Source organism: Pristiophorus japonicus, unplaced genomic scaffold, assembly GCF_044704955.1.
Source record: "Pristiophorus japonicus isolate sPriJap1 unplaced genomic scaffold, sPriJap1.hap1 HAP1_SCAFFOLD_904, whole genome shotgun sequence".
NCBI classification, from domain to species: Eukaryota; Metazoa; Chordata; class Chondrichthyes; family Pristiophoridae; genus Pristiophorus; species Pristiophorus japonicus.
In genome coordinates, this window is record NW_027254829.1 from 150,067 (window position 1) to 162,318 (window position 12,252).

General features: G+C 41.7%; 2 protein-coding genes across 2 annotated transcripts in view; both read left to right on the top strand.

The window, feature by feature from the left end:
* Positions 1-5,226, top strand: part of LOC139257740 (serine-protein kinase ATM-like) — a 44,587-nt gene extending 39,361 nt beyond the window's left edge. Inside the window, exons 14-17 of the mRNA XM_070874604.1 lie at positions 287-412; positions 2,025-2,150; positions 3,139-3,228; positions 4,940-5,226. Of these exons, the coding sequence (XP_070730705.1) occupies positions 287-412; positions 2,025-2,150; positions 3,139-3,228; positions 4,940-5,215 (618 nt within the window). The 3' untranslated portion in view covers positions 5,216-5,226. The remainder of the gene's footprint in view (positions 1-286; positions 413-2,024; positions 2,151-3,138; positions 3,229-4,939) is intronic.
* Positions 5,227-5,683: 457 nt separating this feature from the next.
* On the top strand, positions 5,684-11,169 carry LOC139257737 (serine-protein kinase ATM-like; the record flags this gene model as incomplete). The annotated part of the gene is made up of 4 exons (XM_070874601.1): positions 5,684-5,923; positions 8,992-9,074; positions 10,816-10,962; positions 11,094-11,169. Coding segments are annotated over exons 1-4 (546 nt in total), but the record flags the coding sequence as incomplete, so codon positions are not given.
* Positions 11,170-12,252: the final 1,083 nt, after the last annotated feature.

A 12,252-nucleotide genomic window follows, 5' to 3' on the forward strand; every position in this document is an offset into this window, starting at 1 on the left:
AGTTTGGAAGGAGAAGAAAAAGTACAGTACACAAACTTGGATTTTTAAATTGTTAACTAAGTGTGAATTGTGACAGCAGTCAATTGACCCTCTTCAATATGCTAAGCATTAAAAATAGATCACGGGAGAACATTTTATGATTGAATTAGCTTGTATAATCCAAGCAGAAATCCTATCCATCAAGAGTGAGTGGAGACTTTGGTACTATGGATATCTCTGCTGTGTTAATCTACAGTTAAAGGCTCCATACCACTGTTAATGCCTGTATTCTACTTACTGTTTTCAGGTGGTTCCTCCAGAATGCCAAGTGCGCTGCGCAGACCTCATCACTGGTGTACTTCGGTGTTATTGTGATGTTGGTGTCACCAGTGAAGATAATGAATGTACATCTGTCCTGTTTCAGAAGGCAAAGGTACATAAACAAGTTCTAACTCCTAAGTTATTGATCTAGAATCTGAGTAGCACACTCAAGGGTCAATCGCATAAAAATCTGGTGGCTATAATGTAATTTCTCAAACATGCAGTTCAAGCCCTACAAAATGATTTGAGAAACTTCCAAGAACAGAATTTCACTGTTAGCCCTTTTTAAGGAAAAACGTTAGAACTATGAGGATAAACTGTGGGACTAAACCAGCACAGTGAAGTTAGCACACTTTCAGCATTAGGATCTGGATTTGAATTTAGTGTAGCTGGATGAAAGTTCTGTCTGTGTGTGCATATGTACCTGTCTTCCTATTTACCCCTTTCCTTTGTTTCTCTTTTTCTGAATCTTTTTTTTTTCTCCCTCCCTATTTTCTCCTGTCCTCTGTTTCCCTCTTTTTCTGAATCTCTTTTTTTTTTCTTTCGTCCCCATCCCCCCCAAACACAATTTCTGCTGGCTGCGGATCCAGAGCACAAAAGTAATCACACTTGGCATAAGTTAGTAATCTGACTCGGAGGCCAAATGTGTGACATAGTTCTCTCTGGTATAGTGCGATTGAGGTTGAAGTTCAGGAAGTTGGGACAGAATAGAGGAATGTTACCTGACCAGGAAGTACTTGATGTTGGGTGCCTAAAGTGCTATTTGCCAGTCATGTCATCCCTCATATAGATGATCTCAAAATTTTCCCCCATTTCATTAACTTTGGAGGGAAATAATTATAGCTATTAGTAATTAGTAGATCTCTTATGGTATTGCTCACAGTATGTTCCATTTATGTTGCCTGTACTGAGTTATTGTCACCATTTTGTTTCTCGCTGTTCAATTCAATTAAAGTTTATGAACTATCAAAAATAATGAAACGAGAATAAGAAGATACCAAAATCATGCTGCTCGTCATATTTTGTGTTTTATAACTATGTCACTACAGGGGAACCTTGGTATACGGCTGAGCTAAAATGAGCTCTCATCTTGTTTAGGTTAAGTAGGAATACGTGGCATGTTCTTTATTTTGTATCATTACATGAAGGTAAGTTGTACACATTACCTGTGCTATCTAATCATAACTGTTGGTCTGTATGATCACTCAGTGTAAAATAAAGCAGCTTGGCTATGTGTATCAAACCTTGCCTCAACTAGTAATTGCTCAGTTCGTCTTCATAGTGATTGAAGAAGCGTGCATGTGAAAGACACAAATATCTGTCACGAGCAGCTAAATTTTTGAAAATTTATGACTTACTGGGGGCTTCTGGCTGCTGCTCTCCAGCAGCCAGAAGGCTCTGAGGCTGGTGACCAGAAGTGCAGCTGTAACCTACAGCTGTGCTCTACATTCATCCTCCGTTTGCCGATGCAAGCTCAACGCAGTGGCAGGCTTGCGCTGGGGGTGCACCCAGGCCACGCTGATCGTCTGGGACAGGAAATTAAAGCGCACATAGGTCTGGACAGCCATAATGAACTTGGGGTGTACTGCTTCTGTTCCGCACAGGTGCAACAGGGACCAGTAAAATTTGCCCCATAGCATATTTGCTACTTGAGAAATTCTTTAAAAAGATGTATTTTTGTGATCTAAGTTGTGATTGTCAACCTTTTTGCCCTCATCCCTTAGTCTTTTATGCTGAATGCCGGTGAATACATTTCTACAGCCAGAAACAAACTTAATGAGGAGCTGAAGCTCAGCTCTTTGAAAACCCTGGTTACTGTGTGCACAAAATGTCTGCACTCTCACACTAAGGTAATTAACTAAGCTCAATTAAATGTCCACAATTAAGATACTGAGGGGGCTCGACAAGGTAGATGCAGAGAGATTGTTTCCACTCGTGGGGGAATCTAGAACTAGAGGGCATAGTTTAAGAATAAGGGGTCGCCCATTTAGAACTGAGATGAGGAGAAATTTCTTCTCGGAGGGTCGTCAATCTGTGGAATTCTCTTCCCCAGAAAGTTGTGGAGGCTGGGTCATTGAATATATTTAAGGTGGAGAGAGACAGATTTTACATGCACTGTAATTTCCATTGATAGCACTCTCAGCCCTGAGTCAGAGGCCCGAGATTTAAGTCCTACTCCAAGATTCAATAGGATGAACTAGGCTAACATTCCAGTGAAGGGGTAGAGATGCTACACTTTTGGAAGTGCCATCCTTCAGATGAGGCATGAACTGAGGCTCCTTTTGCCTGTCCTATGGTTCAGTTAGATATTAAAGATCCCATTCCAGTATTCAGAGAACAGCAAGGAATTCTCTTGGTATTCTTATCAAAGTTCTTCCCTCAATCAGCACTACCAAAAATAGATTAACTGATTAATTTGTCCCATTGCTGTGGGATCTTGCTGTGACAAATTCTTAACAAGAATCACTCCACTCCAAAGTAATTCATTTTAGGTAAAACACTTTGGGGTGTTTCTGAAATACGCGATAAGATGCTTTATAAATGCTAGTTCTCTTTTCTTTCACTGATTTGATAAATGTTTTAGTTGCCACAAAAACAAAAATTAATTTACTATGACTCTTTTATCATTAGTTTAAACCGAGAATCTAAATATGAGCATTATAGTCTTTACATTTTTTTAATCTGTAGCTGAGTGCATCTTTTTATTCTTACCAATATGTATTCTGTCTAAATAGAGTGATGATCTCAAAGTTGTTACGCATTCCTAAAGTACTCAAGGATGACCCATAACAATTATTGTCCCCTAGAAATGAACTGTATTTTCTATCATTTTAACAGCACAGGGCAAAGAGGGGCTCATCTGTTCTCTTCCTTCAACTATTCCCAGCAAGATTTATGAATGACCTTGTACAAGTTTGCAGACAGCTGGTAAGAAACTAACTGAAAATTCCTGAGGTGTTTGGCAAGTGGGGTTTCTAAGTACGTTGCTGCTTGTGTAATCTGGATTTAATTCCTTCTAATTTGCTCTCCTCACAAATATTGTTCACAAGCAATGCAATTATATAAACTACATTGCTCGTATCATTGTGACAACTGTATGTGACATAGTCATGATGAAAATGACACTGCTGTTTTCCCATCCCAAATACTCTTTTTCATGAACACGTTGCCCTTTTAGGTTACACTCAGTATATTTTCTGACAATCTTCTCGTACATCACACAACCAGTTTTGTGAGGAGTTTAGAGTTGAGGAGGTTATTAGAGCAAAGATGTCTCACCAGGTTTTGGGTCCTCCCAAGCTTCTATTTAAGTGGAGGCACCAAGATAATTTAACCTACAATAAGCTGGGGACAAGTTCCCAGCTCTTTACAATTTACAAATTATGAGTAGCCTGTTATACTACAAATTGGATTTGTTTCTGGCAATTCCAAAGTGCCCCAATACAGCATTGTCCCTATATTATAACAGTGACTACATTTCAAAAGTACTTCATTAATTGTAAACGCACTTTGGGATGTCCTGTGGCTGTGAAAGGTGCTATATAAATGCAAGTCTTTTCTTTATATCCACTTGTTGATGTTTTCTTGTTACTGTGGGTGTTTCTAAGTCAACTCCAGTATAATTTGAAATAAAGATTGAACCAGTGATCTGTTTTGGAACCTGGCACTGAAATCTATTGCAAACCATAGTCTGTTTTGCACAGCATTGAACAATTCTACTTGCTTAAGAAAGAGCCATGTGCTCCCTGACTTTTACAACATTTACCATGTGCATATTTTCTTTGTCTTGGCTTTTGCTGCTGACTTGTAAGTAACTGGATTTTCACTTTATTGTATTTTCACTTGTAAGTACTTGCATTAATAATATCTGCTATCTTGCTCTGTGGACAGGAGAAGAAATGTCTGATCATGGACTCCCTGTCTTATTTCATGATTCCAAGTGAAGATTGCATAGGATTATCTCTTCCTTAACCAAATCCCATCAGCAGTGTATTTAAATCCATGACAATATTCTAATCTTCATATATTTTACAAATTAGTTACTGCTGGCACTGATCAGAGCTGTTAAAGGCAACATCGTAGTAAAATAAACCAGATGGTAGTATCACCTCCAGAGGCATAAGACCCATTAAAAAAAACCCGTAAATAGTGGAATGACATAGGAAGTCTGTCAACATCTGAAGAAAGAAAAGACAGGTTTATGTTGCATCTAAAGATCCTTCATTGAAAAAATGTTGTTTCTACAGGTGTCCCTGACAACACCATGAACCAATGTTTACCGGCAGAGGTGGCCATGTTTTCTGGCTGTATGGCTCGGCCTAGCCAAGCAAGCTGGAAAAAGATTTTACTCTTTGGGGGGGATGCAATATTGCAAATTGTGTCTTGGAAAATAAATAGTTGTGCACAGTTTTTCTATTGTTCTGGCTGCAATTGAATGCACCCATAAACGAGAACAGGCAGTGTCCTCTGCACTGACATTTCTTGAAGTAGTTCTGAGCAATGAGCACTCCATTTTTAAAAACTCCAATTCTTCCTGCGATGTTTCACAGCCTGAATGGTTTGCACTGAAAATTAGATTAAACATAGAGTTCATCACTCACTCCTACTTTCAGAATGAACAATGGTGTATTTCTTATAGGTAACCCACACTGGAAAATCACATGATGATTGTGAAACAAAGGGTGATTTTCAAGACAGTTTCATGGAACCGCAGGGACACGGATCCAAAGATTTATTTGATGACGATCATGACAAAACCCTTGAAGTAGGTGATTATGACAACAGTGACTCATCAGTTGGAACAGGTAAGTTATTTATCTGGCTCGATATTAAACATTGCCCAACTGGCTCCCAGTGGCTCAGTTTAAGGCTGAGTGTAGCCGAACCATACAGACCAAGAAGGTTGCAGGTTTGACACTTGGTCTGTGCTGGGTTAGTTGATGTTGACTGGGGATATTATAATGGGCCTCAGCATCCTTGGATTAATGAGGGAAACACCGGCTAAGTGTACATTTATAGATGTTATGTGGAAATTTGTGAAGGTAATATCGGGCTCAGAAATGATGCTTTCTGTGGTTCAGGTACAATAACCTCCTATGTAGGCTCCGACGTGGAGCACGGCCACTTGGGTGAGGTACAAGAGGGTGATCAGTGCCCGTTGAACCATTTGCCAGCAAGGGATTGTCTGGTCCACAAGAGCTATATGGAGAGAAGAGATGAGGGGAAATACAGGGATTCGATACTACAATTCTAAAGTAAATAAAAAGCAACTATTATTGAAGAGAAAAATAACTGTACCTGAGGTTGCAGTTGTGCTTCTGAACTAGCTTTCTTTTGCTGCATGGTACAGGCCTAGTTCTAATGGTATATTCATTTAATCTCTATGCTTCACTTGTGTTCATTAGCTATCAAACTTTTTTCAGGAGCAAAGAGCATTTTAGCTGAAGAGAATTTGACAAAGCACGATTTCCTCCTCCTCGACATTCTCCGATTTCTCTGTTGTTGCACAGCAGCAGGACAGATACATGCGCTTTCTTTCAGGTCTGGTGATATTAGAAGAAAACTGTTAATGTTAATTCAGGAGAATGACCACGGCATTTCAAAATCTCTGCACTTGCACATGGTGGGTATCACATTATGTACTCCTCTTCCACCCCCGCCCCCCTCCTTTATTAAAAAAAAAAGTTTGATGTTATAAATGAATGCTCCCTATGTGGAATATCATCGATCGGTGGGGGTGGCACATATTAGATCTTTGCGCCCACTGCTGCCCCTTCCCCATGACTTTCTACCCATTAGGTTAATGGAGCACATATTTATAAAATTTACCCTGGGTGTCATCCAGCAGCAGGTACTGGCTATTTCAGTCTTGTTACAGCAGAAATAACCACATTCTGGAATGCCAACATAAGGAACAAATCTTGATCTGTGACGGTCATTCACGAAGGACATTAACAGTGCAATGTATACTGTAAAGCAGGTCCTCAGGAGCCTACTGTTAACAAGGGCAGACGTCGATGACTAAGTCCAACACCGCCTTCAGTGTGTCAGTGCAGCCTTCGGTCACCTGTGGAAGAGAGTGTTTGAAGACCAGGACCTCAAACCTGGCACCAAACTCATGGTCTACAGATCAGTAGTGATATCCACCCTCCTATATGCTTTAGAGACATGGATTACGTATAGCAGGCACCTCAAAGCACCGGAGAAGTACCACCAATGCTGTCTCCACAAGATCCTGCAAATCCATTGGCAGGATAGGCGCATCAATGTCAGTGTTCTCACTCAGACCAACACCCCCAGCATTGACCACGCTTGATCAGCTCCAATGGACGGGCCATATCGTCCGCATGCCCGATACTAGACTCCCAAAACAAGCACTCTACTTGGAGCTTCGACACAGCAAGCAAGTCCCAGGTGGGTAGAGGAAACACTTCAAGGATACCCTCAAAGCCTCCTTGAAAAAGTGCAACATCCCCACCGACACCTGGGAATCCCTGGCCCAAGACCACTCAGAGGAGGAGAAGCATCCGGGAAGGCACTAAACACCTCGAGTCTCTGCCGGGAGCAAACGGAAGCCAAGCACAAAAGCACGATAACCCAAGCACCCCACCCACCTCTACCTCCAACCACCATCTAACCCACTTGTGACAGAGACTGAAGGTCCCGCATTGGACTCATCAGTCACCTGAGAACTCATATTAGTGTGGAAGCAAGTCATCCTCGACTCCGAGGGACTGCCTAAGAAGAAGAAAGTGCATTTACCAAACTTACAGTATTATATTTACTCTATTAAAGCTTTTTATGGGAAAAGTAAACTTTCGGGTTCTTTGGCTCACACATGAGAGGTAATGAATGATAAAATATTGATTGCAGGATTTGATTTCAGGGCCTGTCACTGTGGCTTTTACGACTAGTGAGCTCATTGCTTGACCCTTGATCGCCAGGATTGAGTTACCTTCAGTGATGGACAGTGTGAACTGCGAGCACTCATCGACCAAAACAAGCATTGCAAATAACAGCACTCTACAGGTCACACTCCCTGGGCCACAACAATATAATCAGACATTTCCTGTATCCTTATTATTGCTGAATCCCATTTTTGCTGTTTCCTCTATATTTTCCTCTATGATAAGAGCAAAGTGTCAATGTCCACATGCTCCAGCAGCACATTCACAATGCGCCTCCAGTCATCAATACTGTGATCCAGCCCATCATCCTCTGGTAACATCATCGAGCCCCCTCAGTTTGGGATCCACTATTCTAATGGAAATCTGAAAATAAGAATCATGCAGTGAGAAAGTACATGATTTATTGAACTGCCTTTTCTTTATGGGGTGAAATCCATCTCTGTGTTGGTGTATACATATGTCTTGGCGGTTTTATGGATCTGTTCCTTGCACCTTGGAGCTAAATACCATTACTGCATCTGAGTGCTTGTGAATTATGTTATATTCTACTTGCTCTGCAACAACTGCTATAGGTTTTGAGAACAAATCCTTGCAAACACAGTAGTAAAATAATAATCCAATATGCACTGATTTAGCTAAATCTCAGTCAGGGCAGTGAACAGGTACTATAAATGACCTCTGCTTCCCAGGGCTTGGTGGAAGGAAGATTAGCTGGGTGGAAGTTGGGAGGGCCGAATTGCCTGGTTCTGTGCTGTAAATACTGTGCAATACTATGTATGTAAGTAAATCCGAATTGGGCTCAACTGTGATGTCCTCTCATTTGAATAACAAATTCCAGTATCCAGACGCACGGATAAGGAATGGTCAATTGTGCGAGGTACAGGAGGGCTGCAGATGCCAGTAGAACTGTACCATAGCATGAGTCATTGACTGTGGGGAAATTTGAGAAGAAACACCCCACACACTTTTTTTTTAAACAGCAGGATTGAAGTAAATGTAATTCAGCAGAGATTTAATTTGTTTTTATTCAAGAAACAATGTCCCAGTCCTAACAAAGAGTACAGGATGCCTTCACCAGATGAGCCTTTTATTTCATTTGTGATTTTTATCTTGTACAAAATCTTTTCTAAAAATCAGGTCATCTGTACCAACACAGAGATGGATTTCACCCCATAAAGAAAAGGCAGTTCAATAAATCATGTACTTTACTTGAGCCCTGCACTGACCTGCTGCTTCTTCTCCCTCTCTCTCCATCCTCCCATAAGCACATGACTTTCTCTTGGTGCCTCCATGCATTGAGGATACATGACCCGCCTCCTCCGGGTCCAGCACTTCAGGTTCTCATCAAATCATAGGCAGTCCCTCGAAATCGAGGAAGACTTGATCTAGTACACAAAAGCTTGAATTTCAACTGCTAAACTTTCATCCCACCCCTTTCTCTGAAGACCTTGCACCAGTTGTGTGGGGCGGGACAATCCCATGTGGTTACAAAATCTGCTAATGCTGCTGTAAACTGGCTGTTGGGAAATGCAAACTAATGTTCCAATACACAGCCTCGCAATGATAATATCATTTGCATTCTGGGTGATGTTTCTTGTTTAGAAATACATCATGTGGTAGATTTTATATTCTTGCATTCCAACATTGTAATTGGGCTCTGTTGAATGGATCTATTGCTGATGTATACCTCGTTTAGTATTTTTGAGGACAGGCTTACATTCTTAGGTTGTCATTAAATTTGCATTTAGGCTGTGCTGATTTGTCTTGTTTGTGATCCCAACAGTACTTAATCCTGTTAAAAGAGCTCCCATCAGAAGAAAGTGTTTTACCATCAGATGACTTCTCCATACTTCTAAAGCCACTCTTGTAAGCAGTATTTATTACAACAACAACTTGTATTTATATAGCGCTTTTAATGTAGTAAAATGTCCCAAGGCACTTCATAGGAATATTTTCAAACAAAACTCGACACCGAGCTACATGCGATATTAAGACATTAGGACAGATGGTCAAAGAGGTAGGTTTTAAAGAGCGTCTTAAAGAAGGAAAGAGGTGGAGTGGTGTAGGGAGGGAATTCCAGAGCTTAAGGCATGGCTTCCAATAGTGAAGCAATTAAAATCGCGGACACTCAAGAAGCACATATCGCAGAAGGTTGTAGGCTGGAGGAGATTAGAGATAGGGAGGGACAAGGTCATGGAGGGATTTGAAAACAAGGATGAGAATTTTAAAATTGATGTTTTGCTTAACCTGGAGCCAATATAGGTCAGCGAGCACAGGGGTAATGGGTGAACAGTACTTGGTGTGAACTAGAATACAGGCAGCAGAGTTTTGGATGACCTTAAGTTTATGAAAGGTGGAAGATGGGAGACCGGCTAGGAGTGCGTTGGAATAATCCAGTCTCGAGGTAACAAAGGTATGGATGTGGGTTGCAGCAGCAAATGAGGTGAGGCAGGGGCAGAGTCTAGCGATGTTATAGAGGTGGAAATCGGCAGTTTTAGTGATGGTGTGGATATGTGGTCAGAAGCTCGCCTCGGAATCAAATACGACACCAAGGTTGTGAACAGTGTTTCAGCCTCGGACAATTTCCAAGGAGAGGGATGGAGTCGGTGGCTCGGGAATGGAGTGTGTATTGGTGACCGAAGACAGTGGCTTCGGACTTCCCAATATTTATCCTCATAAACTCCCAGCAGGAGAACCAAACAGGAATTTGAATGGGAAATTATGGAGCCCCCATAACCCAAGATCCCAAAAAGCTCTCCTGATGGGCGAAGTTCTGTGCTGGGGATTATTTGAAGCTGCTACTGGGTGGCTTAGATGCAAAATGTTGCATTCCCCAGCACTAACATACCTCACCAAGATAAACACAAGAAATATTGTAAAAATGTTCTTTGTCACAAAGTGTCTTTTTTTTTTAGCAAAATGAAGCTTTTAAGTAGTTAACTGTAGAACTTCCAAGGAACTACTCCCCCCCCCCCCCCCCCCAAATCCAATGTAAAACTTTTTGAGGAAAAAACAATAATAAAAAATAATAATTAGGCTGGGACTTGATTAAAGAGCTCACGAGGCAATTTGTATGAATAGTGTAAGAATTAAAAACAATTTTAGATTGCTATCAGATTTGTAATCCCACTTATGTTCTCCCAAATAGATGTTGTTGTAATCCTATTACTGGGTATTAAAAGATAATTGATTCCTGGGGATAACTGTTTTTGTGAAATTCCTTTTTTTCCTGAAAAAAATTATAGTTTTCACCTATTAGATTTGAAACTGTCACAATGGATAATGTTAGTGAAAGCGCATTATCAGCATACCAAAGTATAGCTCATTTTATTTATTAATTACAGTTTTTTGTATTTGTCAAATATATTTACATTGGCTAATTTCAAATTTCTGTAATTTTGGTCATATTTTCAAAGTAACTTACATTATTAAGGTGTTAATCTCTCTTTCAAATCTACACAGAATTACACATTCCTCTACAGTTAGATTCTGAACTGTTTTAAAGTTGTCTGATTTCAGCAGTCACTTAACAGGAATGGATGAATTGATAACATTTATTGATTTGCAAAAGGAACCATTTTGTAATTGCAGCTTCTGTTCTGTGCAGGGACTTGTGTTCCATGTATCGTTGTGATCAAGAGGTTTGCTCAGTGATCCTGAAGCACATTCTTCCATTACTATCAGCACAAGGCATTGATTCTGATGAAATGGCTGATGTTCAGGGATATCTACTAACGACAATTGGAGCATTCTGGTATGTTTAATTTCTTGGCCCTACTCTTTCAATTACACCTTTTTATTGAAACCAAAAGATTTAAGATTTTATCCTTGGGTGTGTAGTTCTGAAAGTTAATGTACAACAATGTGTGTGTTTATTTGTAATAGGCACCTAAGCAAGGGAGGAAAATGTAGTGCACAAGTGAGAGCTGCTCTAGTAAGATGCATGCAAGCACTAATTGAGGTGAGTCAATTAAATGTGTAATCAGGTAACATTACCAAGATTTAGCAGTTGTTTCAATATTTCAGTGTCATAACCGTGTACAAGTAGACACTATAATATACAGTATTCCCAATAATCCCACCTTCTGCTTGTGATGGCCATAATAAACTAAAATATTCTTTGCTGGGTGACAGCATCATGGAGCTTGTTAGACTTTGTTCTAAATTCTCTCCGGGAAAAGATGTAGTTAACTTCATAGAAAAATTTATAGAACTGGATAGAGATTAAGGGCCCAAGTTTCCACATGATTCGCGCCTGATTTTTAGGAGCAACTGGTGGAGAACGGACTATTTTAGAAATCTTAATTCTCCACATTTTTTTTTCTGCAGTTCTAGTCAGGTAGAACAGTTCTAGTTTAGAACAGAATTTTTTCTTCAAAAGGGGGCGTGTCCGGGGGGGAGGGAGAGAGAGAGGAGGGGGGGGAGAGAGAGAGAGGGGGGGGGGAAGAGAGAGAGAGAGAAGAGAGAGGGGGGGGGGGGAAGAGAGAGAGAGAGAGAGAGAGGGGGGGGGGGAAGAGAGAGAGAGAGAGAGAGGGGGGGGGAAGAGAGAGAGAGAGAGAGAGAGAGAGAGAGAGAGGGGGGGGGAAAGAGAGAGAGAGAGAGAGGGGGGGGGAAGAGAGAGAGAGAGAGAGAGGGGGGGGGAAGAGAGAGAGAGGGGGGGGGAAGAGAGAGAGAGAGAGAGAGGGGGGGGGAAGAGAGAGAGAGAGAGAGAGGGGGGGGGGAAGAGAGAGAGAGAGAGAGAGAGAGGGGGGGGGAAGAGAGAGAGAGGGGGGGGGGAAGAGAGAGAGAGAGAGGGGGGGGGGGGAAGAGAGAGAGAGAGAGGGGGGGGGGAGAGAGAGAGAGAGAGAGGAGGGGGGGGAGAGAGAAAGAGGGAGGGAGAGAGAGAGGGAGAGAGAGAGGAGGGGGGGAGAGAGAGAGGAGGGAGGGGGAGAGAGAGAGGAGGGGGGGAGAGAGAGAGGAGGGGGGGAGAGAGAGAGGGAGGGGGGGGAGAGAGAGAGAGGGGGGGGAGAGAGGGTGGAGGGAAGGGGGGAGGAGGGGGGAGGGG